The sequence below is a fragment of the Macaca mulatta genome, chromosome 7 (genome assembly GCF_049350105.2).
Source record: "Macaca mulatta isolate MMU2019108-1 chromosome 7, T2T-MMU8v2.0, whole genome shotgun sequence".
Taxonomy (NCBI): Eukaryota; Metazoa; Chordata; class Mammalia; order Primates; family Cercopithecidae; genus Macaca; species Macaca mulatta.
In genome coordinates this window covers 107,905,006-107,923,197 of record NC_133412.1, presented here as the reverse complement: position 1 = coordinate 107,923,197, position 18,192 = coordinate 107,905,006, and the positions used below count along the sequence as shown (strand labels likewise).

The following is an 18,192-nucleotide window of genomic DNA, read 5'->3' as shown; positions in this document are numbered from 1 at the left end:
TTTAACATGCCTTTACACATCACTTAAAACCTCTTTTAGAATGCAGTTCTAAATGATTTCATTGTTTAGACTTCCAAATTTAGGGAAGATTATATATGTAAAAGTTTATATGTAAAACTTTAAGAGGTAAAATACACAGTTTGAAAAATAAAATAGGCTGGGCGCAGTGGCTCACACCTGTAATCCCAGCACTTTGGGAGGCCAAGGCAGGCAGATCATGAGGTCAAGAGTTCGAGACCAGCCTGGCCAGCATGGTGAAACCCCATCTCTACTAAAAATACAAAAATTAGCTGGGCATGGTAGTACGCACCTGTAATCCCAACTACTAAGGAGACTGAGGCAGGAGAATTGCTTGAACATGGGTGGAGGTTACAGTGAGCCAAGATCATGCCACTGCACACCAGCCTGGGTGACAGAACAAGACTCTGTCTCAAAAAAAAAAAAAAAAAAAACAAGAATGTAGTACTGTGTTCTTATCCTATTTGAAAAATAAGGTGTAATAATAGTGTTTCATCAAATCTTTGATTGTGGTCTTGAGTGGTACGTATTCCTTAGAGAATTCTATAGCTGGTTTCCTCCAAAGTCAGTCATTTTCAGAGATTTCTCGGGATATTCACAAGTAGCCTTAGAGGATCATGTTACATGCTCCGTGCTCATTTTAGTTGTCTGTAGTCTCCCTTGAATTTTTTTTTTTTTAAATGTCTAGGGTACATGTGCACAGTGTGCAGGTTTGTTACATAGGTATACATGTGCCATGTTGGTTTGCTATACCCATTAACTCGTCATTTACATTAGGTATTTTTCCTAATGCTATCTCTCCTCCTGCTGCCCACCCCACAACAGGCCCCTGTGTGTGATGTTCCCCACCCTGTGCCCAAGTGTTCTCATTGTTCAGTTCCCACCTATGAGTGAGAACATGCGGTGTTTGGTTTTCTGTTCTTGTGATAGTTTGCTCAGAATGATGGTTTCCAGCTTCATCCATGTCCCTGCAAAGGACATGAACTCATCCTTTTTTATGGCTGCATAGTATTCCATGGTGCATATGTGCCACATTTTCTTAATCCAGTCTATCATTGATGGACATTTGGGTTGGTTCCTAGTCTTTGCTATTGTGAATAGTGCAGCAATAAACATACATGTGCATGTGTCTTTATAGCAGCATGATTTATAATCCTTTGGGTGTGTACCTAGTAACGGGATGGCTGGGTCAAATGGTATTTCTGGTTCTAGATCCTTGAGGAATCGCCACACTGTCTTCCACAATGATTGAACTAGTTTACAGTCCCACCGACAGTGTAAAAGCATTCCTATTTCTCCACATCCTCTCCAGCATCTGTTGTTTCCTGACTTTTTAATGATTGCCATTCTAACTGGTGTGAGATGGTATCTCGTTGTGGTTTTGATTTGCATTTCTCTGATGGCCAGTGATGATGAGCATTTTTTCATGTGTCTGTTGACTGCATAAATGTCTTCTTTTAAGAAGTGTCTGTTCATATTCTTTGCCCACTTTTTGATGGGGTTGTTATGTTGTTTTCTTGTAAATTTAAGTTCTTTGTAGATTCTGGATATTAGCCCTGTGTCAGATGGGTAGTCTGCAAAAATTTTCTCCCATTCTGTAGGTTGCCTGTTGACTATGATGGTAGTTTCTTTTGCTGTGCAGAAGCTCTTTAGTTTAATTAGATGCCATTTGTCAATTTGGGCTTTTGTTGCCATTGCTTTTGGTGTTTTAGTCTTGAAGTCTTTGCCCATACCTATGTCCTGAATGGTATTGCCTGGGTTTTCTTCTAGGGTTTTTATGGTTTTAGGTCTAATATTTAAGTCTCTAATCCATCTTGAATTAATTTTTGTATAAGGTATACGGAAGGGATCCAGTTTCAGCTTTCTTACATATGGCTAGCCAGCTTTCCCAGCACCATTTATTAAATAGGGAATCCTTTCCCCATTTCTTGTTTTTGTCAGGTTTGTCAAAGATCAGATTGTTGTAGATGCGTGGTGTGATTTCTGAGGCCTCTGTCCTGTTCCTTTGGTCTATATATCTGTTTTGGTACTGGTACAATGCTGTTTTGGTTACTGTAGCCTTATAGTATAGTTTGAAGTCAGGTAGCATGATGCCTCCAGCTTTCTTTTTTTTATTTAGGATTGTCTTGGCAATACGGGCTCTTTTTTGGTTCCATATGAACTTTAAAGTAGTTTTTTCCAATTCTGTGAAGAAAGTCATTGGTAGCTTGATGGGGATGGCATTGAATCTATAAATAACTTGGGCAATATGGCCATTTTTCACGATATTGATTCTTCCTATCCATGAGCATGGAATGTTCTTCCATTTGTTTGTGTCCTCTTTTATTTCGTTGAGCAGTGGTTTGTAGTTCTCCTTGAAGAGGTCCTTCACATCCCTTGTAAGTTGGATTCCTGGGTATTTTATTCTCTTTGAAGCAATTGTGAATGGGAGTTTGCTCATGATTTGGCTCTCTGTTTTTCTGTTAATGGTGTATAGGAATGATTGTGATTTTTGCACATTGATTTTGTATCCTGAGACTTTGCTGAAGTTGCTTATCAGCTTAAGGAGATTTTGGGCTGAGATGATAGGGTTTTCTAAATATACAATCATGTCATCTGCAAACAGAGACAATTTGACGTCCTCATTTCCTAACTGAATACCTTTTATTTCTTTATCTTGCCTGATTGCACTGGCCAGAACTTCCAATACTATGTTGAATAGGAGTGGTGAGAGAGGGCATCCTTGTTTTGTGCTGGTTTTCAAAAGGAATCCTTCCAGTTTTTACCCATTCAGTATGATATTGGCTGTGGGTTTGTCATAAATAGCTCTAATTATTTTGAGATACGTTCCATCAGTACCTAGTTTATTGAGCATTTTTAGCATGAAGGGATGTTGAATTTTGTTGAAGGTCTTTTCTGCATGTATTGAGATAATCATGTGGTTTTTGTCATTGATTCTGTTTATGTGATGGATTACGTTTATTGATTTGCATATGTTGAACCAGCCTTGCATCCCAGGGATGAAGCCCACTTGATCATGGTGGATAAGCTTTTTGATGTGCTGCTGGATTCGGTTTGTGAGTATTTTATTGAGGATTTTCACATCGATGTTCATCAGGGATATTGGTCTAAAATTCTCTTTTTTTGTTGTGTCTCTGCCAGGCTTTGGTATCAGGATGATGTTGGCCTCATAAAATGAGTTAGGGAGGAGTCCCTCTTTTTCTGTTGATTGGAATAGTTTCAGAAGGAATGGTACCAGCTCCTCTTTGTACCTCTGATAGAATTTGGCTGTGAATCCGTCTGGTCCTGGACTTTTTTTGGTTTGTAGGCTATTAATTATTGCCTCAATTTCAGAACCTGTTATTGGTCTATTCAGAGATTCAACTTCTTCCTGGTTTAGTCTTGGGAGGGTGTATGTGTCCAGGAATTCATCCATTTCTTCTAGATTTTCTAGTTTATTTGTGTAGAGGTGTTTATAGTATTCTCTGATGGTACTTTGTATTTCTGTGGGATCGGTGGTGATATCCCCTTTGTTGTTTTTTATTATGTCTATTTGATTCTTCTCTCTTTTCTTCTTTATTAGTCTTGCTAGCGGTCTATCAATTTTGTTGATCTTCTCAAAAAACCAGCTCCCGGATTCACTGATTTTTTTTTAAAGGGTTTTTTGTGTCTCTATCCCCTTCAGTTCTGCTCTGATCTTAGTTTTTTCTTGCCTTCTGCTAGCTTTTGAATTTGTTTCCTCTTGCTTCTCTAGTTCTTTTAATTGTGATGTTAGGGTGTCAATTTTAGATCTTTCCTTCTTTCTCTTGTGGGCATTTAGTGCTATAAATTTCCCTCTACACACTGCTTTAAATGTGTCCCAGAGATTCTGGTACATTGTGTCTTTGTTCTCATTGGTTTCAAAGAACATCTCTATTTCTGCCTTAATTTCGTTACTTACCCAGTAGTCATTCAGGAGCAGGTTGTTCAGTTTCCATGTAGTTGTGCAGTTTGGAATGAGTTTCTTAATCCTGAGTTCTAATGTGATTGCACTGTGGTCTGAAAGGCAGTTTGTTGTGATTTCTCTTCTTTTACATTTGCTGAGGAGTGCTTTACTTCCAACTATGTGGTCAGTTTTGGAATAAGTGTGATGTGGTGCTGAGAAGAATGTATATTCTGTTGATTTGGGGTGGAGAGTTCTGTAGATATCTGTTAGATCCGCTTGGTGCAGAGCTGAGTTCAAGTCCTGGATATCCTTGTTAACCTTCTGTCTCGTCGATCTGTCCAATATTGACAGTAGGAGTTAAAGTCTCCCATTGTTATTGTGTGGGAGTCTAAGTCTCTTTGTAGGTCTCTAAGGACTTGCTTTATGAATCTGGGTGCTCCTGTATTAGGTGCATATATATTTGGGATAGTTAGCTCTTCTTTTTGAATTGATCCCTTTACCATTATGTAATGGCCTTCTTTGTCTCTTTTGGTCTTTGTTGGTTTAAAGTCTGTTTTATCAGAGACTAGGGTTGTAACCCCTGCTTTATTTTGCTTTCAATTTGCTTGGTAGATCTTCCTCCATCCCTTTATTTTGAGCGTATATGTGTCTCTGCATGTGAGATGGGTCTCCTGAATACAGCACACTGATGGGTCTTGACTCTTTATCCAATTTGCCAGTCTGTGTCTTTTACTTGGGGCATTTAGCCCATTTACATTTAAGGTTAATATTGTTATGTGTGAATTTGATCCTGTCGTTATGATGTTAGCTGGTTATTTTGCCCGTTAGTTGATGCAGTTTCTTCCTAGCATCAATAGTCTTTACATTTTGGCATGTTTTTGCAGTGGCTGGTACCAGTTGTTCCTTTCCATGTTTAGTGCTTCCTTCAGGAGCTTTTGTAAGGTGGGCTTGGTGGTGACAAAATCTCTCAGCATTTGCTTGTCTGGAAAGGATTTTATTTCTCCTTCACTTATGAAGCTTAGTTTGGCTGGATATGAAATTCTGGGTTGAAATTCTTTTCTTTAAGAATGTTGAATATTGGCCCCCACTCTCTTCTGGCTTGTAGCATTTCTGCTGAGAGATCCGCTGTTAGTCTTATGGGCTTCCCTTTGTGGGTAACCCGACCTTTCTCTCTGGCTGCCCTTAATATTTTTTCCTTCATTTCAGCCTTGGCGAATCTGACATTTATGTGTCTTGGGGTTGCTCTTCTCGAGGAGTGTCTTTGTGGTGTTCTCTGTATTTCCTGCATTTGAATGTTGGCCTGCCTTGCTAGGCTGGGGAAGTTCTCCTGGATAATATCCTGAAGAGTGTTTTCCAACTTGGTTCCATTCTCCCCATCACTTTCAGGTACACCAATCAGACATAGATTTGGTCTTTTCACATAGTCCCATATTTCTTGGAGACTTTGTTTATTTCTTTTTACTCTTTTTTCTCTAAACTTCTCCTCTTGCTTTATTTCATTAATTTGATCTTCAATCACTGATACCCTTTCTTCCACTTGATTGAATTGTCTATTGAAGCTTGTGTATGTGTCACATAGTTCTCGTGCCATGGTTTTCAGCTCCATCAGGTCATTTAAGGTCTTCTCTACACTGTTTATTCTAGTTAGCCATTCGTCTAGTCTTTTTTCAAGGTTTTTAAGCTTCCTTGGTGATGGGTTTGAACATCCTCCTTTAGCTTGGAGAAGTTTGTTATTACTGACCTTTCGAAGCCTACTTCTGTCAGCTCGTCAAAGTCATTCTCCGTCCCTCTTTGTTTTGTTGCTGGTGAGGAGCTGTGATCCTTTGGAGAAGAGGAGGCGCTCCAGTTTCTAGAATTTTCAGCTTTTCTGCTCTGGTTTCTCCCTATTTTTGTGGTCTTTATCTACCTTTGGTCTTTGATGCTGGTGACCTACAGGTGGGGTTTTGGTGTGGATGTCCTTTTTGTTGATGTTGATGCTATTCCTTTCTGTTTGTTAGTTTTCCTTCTGAGAATGAGGTCCCTCAGCTGCAGGTCTGTTGGAGTTTGCTGGAGGTCCACCCCAGACCCTGCTTGCCTGGGTATCACCAGCGGAGCCTGCAGAACAGCAAATATTGCTGCCTGATCCTTCCTCTGGAAGCTTCATCCCAGAGGGGCACCTACCTGTATGAGGTGTCATTTAGGCTACACAGGGGTCAGGGACCCACTTGAGGAGACACTGTCTGTTCTCAGAGCTCAAAAACCGTGCTGGGAGAAACACTGCTCTCTTCAGAGCTGCCAGGCAGGGACGTTTAAGTCTGTAGCAGTTTCTCCTGTCTTTTGTTCAGCTATGCCCTGCCCCCAGAGGCAGCAGGCTTTGCAGAGCTGCAGTGGACTCTGCCCAGTTTGAGCTTCCCCAGCCGCTTTGTTTACCTACTCAAGCCTCAGCAATGGGGGACACCCCTCCCCCTAGCCAGGCTACTGCCTTGCAGGTCAATCTCAGACTGCTGCGCTAGCAGTGAGCAAGGCTCTGTGGGTGTGGGACCCGCTGAGCCAGGCGCAGGATATAATCTCCTGGTGTGCTGTTTGCTAAGACCGTTGGAAAAGCGCAGTATTTGGGCAGGAGTGTCCCAGTTTTCCAGATGCAGTCTGTCACGGCGTGCCTTGGCTAGGAAAGGGAAATCCCCTAACCCCTTGGGCTTCCCGGGTGAGGCGATGCCCCACCCTGCTTCAGCTTGCCCTCCATGGGCTGCACCCACTGTCCAACCAGTCCCAATGAGATGAACCAGGTAACTCAGTTGGAAATGCAGAAATCACCATCTTCTGCGTCGATCACACTGGGAGCTGCAGACCGGAGCTGTTCCTATTCGGCCATCTTGGAATGGAAACCAAATGTTTGTCAAATAGACCATTGAGTTGGTGTAGAAGGTCTAATATAAGTTTACGCCAGAAAACATAGAGAACAGAAAAATCACCAGAAATCTAATGGTAACATTTAGAGATAGAATTAACACTTTTTTTTTTTTTGAGACTGAGTGTCACTCTCTTGCTCAGGCTGAAGTTCAGTGGTTTGATCTGGGCTCACTGCAACCTCTGCCTCCCAGATTCAAGCAGTTCTCCTGCCTCAGCTTCCCGAGTGGCTGGGATTAGAAGTGCCCACCACCATGCCTGGCTAATTTTTGTATTTTTACTAGGGATGGGGTTTCACCATGTTGGCCGGGCTGGTCTGAAACTCCTGACCTCAAGTGATCTGCCCACCTCAACCTCCCAAAGTGCTAGGATTACAGGCATGAGCCACCGCACCTGGCCAGAGATAGAATTAGCACTTTGATTTGTTTATTTCTAGTCTTTATCCTGTGCCTTAAAAAAACAGATCACTCACCATTTAAAGTTTTATATGCTTTTTTTAATCTAACATGATCATAAACATTCTTTCATGTTATTAAATAATCTTAAGTGGAATTTTTAATGACTGCATAACTCATTAAATAGTCCAAGTGCTTTAAATAATACTGCTGTGTTCAAATTTCTGAATAAAGTCTTCTTTTTTTTGGACTATGTCCCAGGATAAATTTGTAGAAGTAGAATAAATCAAAGGGTAAGAATATTTTCAAAACTTTCTATACATATACATCACTAAATATTTCCCAAGCATGTGCTTATTTACACTGTTCACAACAATGAATTAGAATGCTAACCTTATTTGATCCTATAAGAATTATTTCTGAAGTTGGGGGTGGATAATTTATTTAAGCAGACTATTCAAGTTACAGCAAGTTCCGTAACTATCTAGGCCATTTTACGTTGAAAATTTGATGTGTACATCTGTTTACCTCTGTTGTTCCTAAATTTCAAAGAAGAGAATAATATAATAACATATTAAATATACTTACTGGAAAAAATAGTAAAATATTTTATTTACACTGCTTTATTAGAGACATTTAGCAGTTAATATTTATCTTGCAATTTCAAACACCAGAATCAAAAAGTAAGAGTTTCAAAAGACCAAGTGAGTAAGAGAAATAGCCTAAATTACAAGAAAGAAGTCCATCTATTCTAATATTGTTGCTTTTAATTATTGTTCCCTCTTTGTGTCTCTAGGCTGTTATCAGATTCAAATGAATCTTGAAAATAACAAATGTATTACAAATATAAGGGGAAGTTTCATTTTAGGCAGTCTAATAATTTATTTTGCTAGGATCTTATTGATAGGAAGTAGAGGGAAAGCTATAGATCAAGTCAGATTAAATTAATATTTATTCAAGAGCTGCCCAGGCTGGAGTGCAGTGGTGTGATCTCAGCTCACTGCAACCCTCTCCTCCCGGGTACAAGTGCTTCTTCTGCCTCAGCCTCCCGAGTAGCTGGAATGACAGGCACATGCTACCATGCCCAGCTTATTTTTATATACATATATAAAATAATTCTATATTATAGACTTATTTTTTAAAAATTAAAAAAAATAAATGTATTTGTATTTTTTAAAATATATTTTTATATAAATATATTTGTATCATATAAAAATATATATATATATATTTGTATTTTTAGTAGAGATGGAGTTTCGCCATTTTGGCCAGGCTGGTCTCGAACTTCTCACCTCAAGTGATCCACCTGACTCTGACTCCCAAAGTGCTGGAATTACATGTGTGAGCCACTGCACTCGGCCCATTTTCAGTCTTTATAGCATTATTTTGATAGGTATTATTTTGATCAGTGGTTCTAAAACTTTAGCATGTATTAAAAACCACCAGGAGGGCTTGCTAGAACACCAATTGCCAAGTCCTAACCTCAGAGTTACTGCTTCAGTAGGTGTGGGGTAAGGTCCAACTATTTGCATTTCTAACAAGTTCTCAGGAGATGCCAATGTTGCCATGTAAATTTCTTACATGAATTGTTACTAACTTTTAAAAATTTTTAGGAAAGAGAGAAGTTACGTGAAGAAAAGCGAAAATATGTGGAATACTTAAAACAGTGGAGTAAACCTAGAGAAGATATGGAATGTGATGACCTTAAGGTATAAACATGTTATGTGATGTTTGGCACACATAGGTTTTACATGCCTTATGTGGCTTTGCTGATGAAATCATTCTTTTATTTAATAGCAGCCTCTTTTCTTTATATTTAACCGAGAGAAAATAGCTAGTTAAGCAAATGTTCACACTTAGAATTCCAAGGTAGTATTGTTAGTGTTTTATAATCAGCTTTGATAATGGATCTTATTCTGTAGAAATAATAGGTCAGTTTGTGTAATCCTTAATAATCCAAAAACCACTGTAGCCAGGCATGCATTTAGCTTGATTGCTAGGTAAGGATTCTGCCTGTTTCCAGAAATGGCCAAAGTGTCCAAATCAAACTCATTCAACTTGGCTTATAAAGAACAATTTCTAAATCAGTGGATGGTAGATTAATTATGTTCCAAATCATAAGGAGGTAGTACATTGAAGGTAGTATTTCACAGCTGATTTGACTTCAAAATGTGGGTTAAGAGACTCTTACCAGGAAATATAGTCAGAAATACACTCAGCCTAAAGTTATGTTCTTAGTAAAAGGAAGGAAAATGTTCCTTTCTCCCAGTCCCTTCTCAGGAACTGTGATTTAGTAAAGTTGGAACAAGTTCAGGACATCTATAATTTTAGAAGTTTCAAAGGTGATTGTGATAAACAGCCAGGGTTGAGAACCAGTAGCTTACAAAGAATAATGCTTAATAGTTAGGTAAAAAGTATGTCATCTCTACCTTTTAAGTTTTCCTTTTCTTGGTTTACATAGTTATATAAATTGTTTAATCTTTCAGGAACTTCCAGAACCAACACCAGTGAAAACTAGACTACCTCCTGAAATCTTTGGTGATGCTCTGATGGTTTTGGAGTTCCTTAATGCATTTGGGGAACTTTTTGATCTTCAAGATGAGTTTCCTGATGGAGTAACCCTAGGCAAGTGCTCTAGTTATCTATTGCTACATTATAGTTCATCCTAAACTTAGTGCCTTTAAAAACACAAGCCATCTCGTAAAGTTCTGTGGGGGCACTGGAGTTGGGATCTCTCTGGTCTAGCTAGATATTCAAAATGGCTTCTTCTCACACAGGTTCTGGTGCCTTGGTCCTCTTCATGTGGCCTTTCATCTCATCAGAGTATCTCATACTTATTATGTGGCACCTGGGGACTCTAAGAAGCAGGAAGCAGAAACTGCTAGCCTTCTTAAAGCCTAGGCCTGGAATTGGCACAGCCTTACTTCTGCCACATTCCATTGGTCAGAGCAGTGAGAGGCCACCTTGGGATTCAACAGGATGGTGGAATAGACTCCACTTCTTGAGCAGGGAGTGGTATATGGGTGTTTGCAGACAGGCTATTGCCTACCTTTAATTTGTAATTCTCTTTGGCCTGTGTACTTATATACTTTTACTTTGTATAAACATTTATAATGCGTTTAGTATAAGGAGAGATTTGGATCAGATTTTGAATTTTTGGCTGTCACATGGAAAAATAATTTTCTTAAAATCTGTGTAGAGACTTTGAAATAGAGAATTATAATGCCACTCTTTTTTTTTTTTCTTGAGACAGAGTCTTGCTCTGTCGCCTAGGCTAGAGTGCAGTGGTGAGATCTCAGCTCACTGCAAGCTCCACCTCCAGGGTTCAAGCGATTCTTCTGCCTCAGCCTCCCAAGTAGCTGGGACTACAGGCGCCTGCCACCGGGCCTGGCTAATTTTTTTCTTTTTCTTTTGTATTTATTTATTTATTTATTTTTTGAGACAGAGTCTCGCTCTATCACCCAGGTTGGAGTGTAGTGCGTAATCTTGGCTCACTGCAACCTTCACCTCCTAGGTTCAAGCAATTCTCTGCCTCAGCCTCCCGAGTAGGTGGAATTACAGGCACCCGCCACCATGCCCAGCTAATTTTTGTATTTTTAGTAGAGGCCAAAGGGTTTCACCATTTTGGCCAGGCTAGTCTTGAACTCCTGACCTTGTGATCTGCCCACCTTGGCCTCCCAAAGCGCTGGGATTACAGGCGTGAGCCACTGCGCCCGGCCCAATTTTTTTGTATTTTTAGTAGAGATGAGGTTTCACTGTGTTAGCCAGGATGGTCTCAATCTCCTGACATCGTGATCCGCCTGCCTCAGTCTCGGCTCATTATAGGTGTGAGCCATTGTGCCCAGCCTATAATGCCACTCTTATTTTAATAAAAGTGTATTCTTTAGGGGGGCTTTCAAATTCTTTTATTTCTCCTTATGAGCCGGATGAGGCAAGAATCACTGTGCCTTATAGATCAAGGAGGTCTAAACAGTGCTGGTTTAGGTGAGATGAATTAGATAAGAAACACTTATTTATGACTTAGACACAATATTAGGATTAAAACCTAATGCGGATAATGACCTCTCCTATTCACTATTTGCACATATATAGCCCTCAAGAACAGTGGCACAATAACAAATATTTGCATTGTTCAGATTAGAATAAAACTATAATTTTTAAAATGTGCCTTAATTCGTGCCTTAAATTTAAATGAAATATGTTGATCTATTGAGGCTATTTTGACCTACTTGAATGAGGTGACTTTGGCTTATGATTTTATTGTATTTTATTGTAATTATAAATTGTTTCTTATTTTGGCTTGGATAATACTTGGTTATACTTTCATAAATTGATGCTTAAGAAAATAGGTGCACATACTATTGTTGATTACATGTTTATTCCAGTGGAGTTGTTTTTTCAGTACATGAACAGAACTTTAAATTCATTTTAAACATTTTATTCACAGAAGTATTAGAGGAAGCTCTTGTAGGAAATGACAGTGAAGGCCCACTGTGTGAATTGCTTTTTTTCTTCCTGACTGCAATCTTCCAGGCAATAGCTGAAGAAGAAGAGGAAGTAGCCAAAGAGCAATTAACTGATGCTGACACCAAAGGTCAGAGTTCAACATTATTGCTGATTGAACCATAGTAGTTTTGTAGTGAAACTAATTTTTGAAGGCTAATTTTAAATTAAATTGGCTTTTATGCTTATAAAATATAGTTGTTCAGGTTACCTGATATTGAATCATATGCTAACAACATATGGATTATGTTATAAAAATTTTGTTTTGATATAACCTGTGTCTGACAACCTTAAAGATATTTTCCCTCGATCTATCTTGCTTTTATTCCTTTAGACTTTCCCTATGATTTAGGAGCATTATAGATTTCATTGACCAGTATCTGTAATTCCAAGAGATTCTGCTAACTAGCACTGTAGCACTGTTTCTTTGTTTTTGGGGGTTTTTTTTGCCCCTAACTAAGGAAAAACTTTTTTTTTTTTTTTTTTGAGATGGAGTTTCAGTCTGTTGCCAGGCTGGAGTGCATTGGCATGATCTTGGCTCACCACAACCTCCGCCTCCCAGGTTCAAGCGATTCTCCTGCCTCAGCCTCCCAAGTAGCTGGGATTACAGACACCCACCACCGCACCCAGCTAATTTTTGTATTGTTTTTAATAGAGACGGGGTTTCACTGTGTTGGCCAGGCTGGTCTCGAACTTCTGACCTCGGGTGATCCACCCGCTTTGGCCTCCCAAAGTGCTGGGATTACAGGCGTGAGCCACTGCGCCTGGCCAGGAAATACTTTAATTGTAATTAATATTTTAAAATGAAAATACTACTGCTGATTTCATTTTAGATCTGACAGTTTTTACATCAGAGTTAAGTAAAATTTTACTTAATAGTTTGAACTAGGTAATTTGCCCTTTAAGTTCTGTACGCTTAAATATCTAGAGTCAGTTGTATGCTACATGTTAATGCAGGAATAATTCTTGGGGCAAACCCTTACATATTTTTAAAACAGTATGTTCACTATTTTGTTTAGGATTCACCTCAGTCAGAGGAAATGTTAAGCATTTCTAATAAGAGATTGATTTGGCCTCCTGAATAATACCCTGAACTTTACCATATATGAGATTTAGGACCAGAAACTTGATTAAACAATACTTGAGTGTGTTACATAAAAATTCACAGTAAGAAAGAACTGTTAGGAGACATCTTGATATCAGAATATTGGTACAGAAAGATGGGACATTCCTCCAGTCAGATAGTTTTGTTGACCTTAGATAATTCAAGGTCATCTTCCTTTATGCCTGGTCTCTGAAGCAACAGGATATTGATGAGTATGCACTGATGTTTGTTGCCTTTTGATTTTACAGCCTGAGTTCAAGCAAAAATATATTTATATCTAACTTGAGTGCTAACCACCATAGGTCCCTTATTAAGACCATTTTAAGCAATATGACCCCTATTGTCATCTCAGATAATTTAGTCAATTAAATGATATTCTTTTAGCTATTATATTTATTAATAGCCAACATTATAGAGTTATTGATCAAATTCTAACAATACAAGACATAAAGCTGTATTTAATTCCAGATTTGAATTGTGTAGTTTTGGAAGTCATGGTGGAAAATAAAAATGTGGTAAAAAGGAAATGGTATGGGAAAATTAGTATTATAAAGGAAAAATATATATAAGCAATGGTTGGTGTTTGAATTGCCATTACACACTCTTCTCTTCTCTTTTCTTTTTTGAGACGGAGTTTTGCTCTTGATGCCCAGGCTGGAGTGCAATGGCGCAATCTTGGCTCACTGTAACCTCCGCCTCCCGGGTTCAAGCGATTCTCCCGTCTCAGCCTCCTGAGTAGCTGGGATTACAGGTATGCACCACCACACCCAGCTAATATTGTATTTTTAGTAGAGACAGGATTTCTCCATGTTGGTCAGGCTGGTCTTGAACTCCCGACCTCAGGTGATCCACCTGCCTCGGCCTCCCAAAGTGCTGGGATTACAGGCTTGAGCCACTGTGCCCAGCTGCCATTACACTTTCATGATTGATCTGTGAGTTTTTAAAATAACTATTGCCTATATAGGACTGTGTATAAATATAAGGTGTATCTCTCTAAATAATATTGGCCACTAAATAAAAGTTTTAATGCTGTCTTTGAAAATATTTAGCCTGGGTGACATAGTGAGACCCTTGTCTCTACAAAAAATAAAACAAGGCTAGGCGCAGTGGCTCATGCCCGTAATCCCAGCATTTTGGGAGGCTGAGGTGGGCGGATCACTTAAAGTCAGAAGTTCAAGACCAGCCTGACCAACATGGATGGTGAAACCCCATCTCTACTAAAAATGCAAAATTAGCCAGGCATGGTGGCGCATGCCTGTAATCCCATACAGTCTGAGGCACAATAATCCCTTGAACCCAGGAGGCAGAGGTTGCAGTGATCCGAGATCGCGACACCAGCCTAGGCAATAGAGAGAGACTCTGTTTTAAATAAATAAATTTAATTAAAATTAGCCAGGTGTAGTGGTGCATGCCTATAGCCCCAGCTACTTGGGAGGCTGAGGTGGGAGGATTGTTTGATCCTGGGAGTTTGAGGCTGCAGTGACCTGTGATCGTGCCACTGCACGCCATCCTGGGACAGAGTGAGACCCTGTTTCAAAGGAAAAAAAAAAAAAATATATATATATATATATATACACACACACACACACACACATATATATATATGTATATATATTTAAATGTTAGGGAGGGAAAAAAAATAAGTCTGGCATTTTTCACTGTTTTCTCACTTCCCTATTATTTATGATTGACCACATTTTACGTGATGTAAAATAAGTGATGTAAGAGACTACACATTGTTTCATTTAATTCTCATACTACTCTTTTGAGGTAGATACTATTTTCTGCATTTTACATATAAAGCAACTGAGGCTTAGTTTGAAGAAACATGGCTAATAAGGAATTGATGGGATACAAGCTCAAGCAGTCTGATCTAGAGACTCATTACAACTGTGCTATGTTGCTTCATAATATGGTAAAGAAGTTGAAATTTTGAATATGTGTTTCCTCTGGCATTGCCTGTAAAATTATCTGTCTTTGAGAAGATCTAATTTCTTTGGCCCTTGGTCTCCCTGTTTTTATATCAAACCTGAGAGATTTTGATTACCAATTTAAAAAATCTTATATTTAATACATCAGTTCCTCTCTTTAGTCTTATGAACTAAAAAGCCCTTCAAAGTATGGGAACAAGAGCATCCTCTTTATATAGAATAGTTTTGTGTATTTGTTGGATCATTGTCTAGTGTTAGAATTGTATGCACCTAATTCTAGATTATGATGACAATAAATATATCTGTTGCAGTTAGTCATAAAATACTGGATATAATTTGGCTATATTCTCGTGGTGTGATGTACCCAAGTGACTATCACTAAGCAAATCCTAGAATGATATTTACAGTTTCTTAAGAATGCCATATGATAGATAAAGAGTTAAAGAATATATTTTAGCATATTACTTTATTTAACACAATTAAAAATGCATTTCATTGGTTTTTCATTTCCTAAAGGCCTTTTTATAGCCTTTGTCTTAGGAAATTATAACTTTCTATAGATGGTATAGGTTGAATGTGGTGATTGCTGCAGGATGAGAGCCAACACACTTTTACAGTTTGTATCTAGGACTGTTGTTAATTTTGGAGTGCTCATTAATTAAATTTGTTTGGCTTTATATGTAAAATGAACATTGAGGAAATTTTAGATATAGTATTTTTCTGCTACAGAAGAATATGATTTCTGTCGTTTGGGCTAGATTAGGTCTGGTAGGAATGACTTTCGGCATATATGCAAATTTTATAGATAGCTTCTCCTGTGTGGCCCTATGTATGCTTGAAATGCCATGAAATTGTCAATGATTGTAATTAGATACGATCCCAGAGCTGCCTTTTTCCTTTAGTAAGGGACTGTTTTCTAAGGTTAATTTTGTCAGGCTTTGGACTTTGGTAGGAGAGTCATATAGTAGAAGGCTAAAGAACCACGGAAGATTAGCCTAGTGATTTTCAAACTCTAATCCAAGGCAATTCGTCAGTGCCACTGCAGGAGAGTTGGAAAGATGAAAAGGCAGAATTCTCATCTCCATATCTCACTTTAACAAGAGCATCTTTTATATTGAGTTTTCAAGAAAAAAAAAATTTTTTTTTTTTGGAAGAATTTGAAAATGGCTGATCCAGACTCATTCCTTTAAGAAAGATGGGCCAGGCATGGTGGCTCATACCTGTAATCCCAGCACTTTGGGAAGCCAGGGCAGGCGGATTAGTTGAGCTCAGTAATGTGAGACCAGCCTGGGCAATGTGACAAAACCCCGCCTCTGCAAAAAATATAAAAACTAGGTGGGCATGGTGGCATGCACCTGTAGTCCCAGCTACTGGGGAGGCCGAGGTGGGAGGATGGCTTGAGCCCAGAAGGCAGAGGTTGTAGTGAGGTGAGATCGCAGCACTGCACTCCAGCCTGGGCGACAGATTCAAACCCTGTCTCAAAAAGAAAAAGAAAAATGAGGCTGAGCACGGTGGATTACAAGGTCAGGAGTTCAAGACCAGCCTGGCCAAGATGGTGAAACCCTGTCTCTACTAAAAATACAAAAATTACCAGAGAATTGCTTAAACCTGGGAGGCAGAGGTTGCGGTGAGCCAAGATCACGCCACTGCACTCCAGCCTGGTGACAGAGTGAGACTCCATCTTCAAAAAAAATAAAAATGAACCCCAGATTAAGTGACTTGTCTCAAGGGCACATTATGAGGCACTAGTATAGCTGATACTAGAATATACATTATCTGACTCTTAGTCTGAATCTGTGTACATTGTACTATGATATAACAGAAGGGTTTTTCATAGCTTGACACTGATCAATCTATGTATTATAATTAGGAATAACTGGATATACCAATGCTTTACATACATTTATACCAGTAGATTTGTTGTTTAGTTCTATTTGTAAGCTAAGCACCATTTTAAAGTTAAAGCAATTTATTTAGAAAATTCAGGGAAATCTTCCTGTTGTTTTGTTTTGTTCTGTTTTGTTTTTGAGACGGAGTCTAACTCTGTCACCCAGGCTGGAGTGCAGTGGCACCATCTCGGCTCACTGCAACCTATGCCTCCCAGGTCCAAGCAATTCTCATGCCTCAGCCTCCCAAGTAGCTGGGGTTACAGACATGTGCCACCACGCCCAGCTAATTTTTGTATTTTAGAAGAGACGGGGTTTCACCATGTTGGCCATGTTGGTCTCAAACTCCTGACCTCAGGTGATCCGCCTGCCTCGGCTTCCCAAAGTGCTGGGATTACAGGCATGAGCCACTGCACCCGGCCCCTGTTGGTTTTTGGATTGGAAATTTTTCTTTTCTTTCTTTCTTTTTTTTTTTTGAGAGAGTCTCGCTCTGTCACCAGACTGCAGTGCAGTGGCATGATCTTGGCTCACTGGACCTTCTGCCTCCCAGGTTCAAATGACTCTCCTGCCTCAGCCTCCCGAGTAGCTGGGAGTACAGGCATGCACCACCATGCCCAGCTAATTTTTGTATTTTTGGTAGAGACGGGGTTTCACCATGTTGGCCAGGATGGTCTGGATCTCTTGACCTTGTGATCCGCCCACCTCAGCCTCCCAAAGTGCTGAGATTACAGGCATCAGCCACCGCACTTGGTCTGTAAAATTTTTCAAAATAAAAATGTGAAATTTTAATGAAGATATTTCAATAGTTAAATTACAGTAGTGCCATCTTTTACTTCTTTTAGCTCATTTTCTGTGATGATTTTGTGATGACTATAACCTATACTTTGTTATGACTTAATCTTAAAATATTCATAAAAGGGCTGGGCACCGTGGCTCACGCTTGTAATCCCAGCACTTTGGGAGGCCAAGGTGGGTAAATCACCTGAGGTCAGGAGTTCAAGACCAGCCTAACCAACAAGGTGAAACCTCGTCTCTACTAAAAATATAAAAATTAGCCGGGCGTGGTGGCAGGTGCCTGTAGTCCCAGCTGCTCGGGAGACTGAGAAAGGAGAATTGCTTGAACCCGGGAGGTGGAGGTTGCAGTGAGTCGAGATCGTGCCACTGAACTCCAGCCTGGGTGACAGAGGAAGACTACGTCTCAAAAAAAAAAAAAAAAACATAAAAGATTAGGGTATCTTTAAATGGATTCCAATTTTCAAGGTAGACTTTTCTAAGGTTATATTGAGTGAGGAGATTTGTTTTTAATTCTAAAGTGCATTTTATCTTTTGGGGGGAATGTTTATGTGCGTCTCATTGGTAATTTGGAAATTGTCTTTTCTTTTAAGTTATGAAAATGTCTGTGTAGTGCATGGTTTAGGATTTATAGCTGTAGGTGGTGATGAAGCAGAATGTGAAATAATGCTTGTACCTAGTGTTTGTTCTTTTGAGGTTCTGAATGTTAAGGTGTTTGCTGTTTTTTTCATCATTTAAAACGGGCATTATTCCCAAATATTCAAGCTTTGAT

At 39.2% G+C, this 18,192-nt stretch overlaps 1 protein-coding gene across 5 annotated transcripts in view; it reads left to right on the top strand.

The window, feature by feature from the left end:
- The window catches only part of BAZ1A (bromodomain adjacent to zinc finger domain 1A), a 129,282-nt gene that overhangs the window by 77,252 nt on the left and 33,838 nt on the right, over positions 1-18,192 (top strand). For all 5 annotated transcript variants that reach the window (XR_013396176.1, XR_003731558.2, XM_028851493.2 and 2 more), the window contains exons 10-12: positions 8,817-8,912; positions 9,690-9,828; positions 11,651-11,797. Coding sequence is in view for 3 of the 5 variants with exons in the window: in XM_028851493.2 (XP_028707326.1) it covers positions 8,817-8,912; positions 9,690-9,828; positions 11,651-11,797 (382 nt within the window). In the remaining 2 variants the exon portion in view is untranslated. The remainder of the gene's footprint in view (positions 1-8,816; positions 8,913-9,689; positions 9,829-11,650; positions 11,798-18,192) is intronic.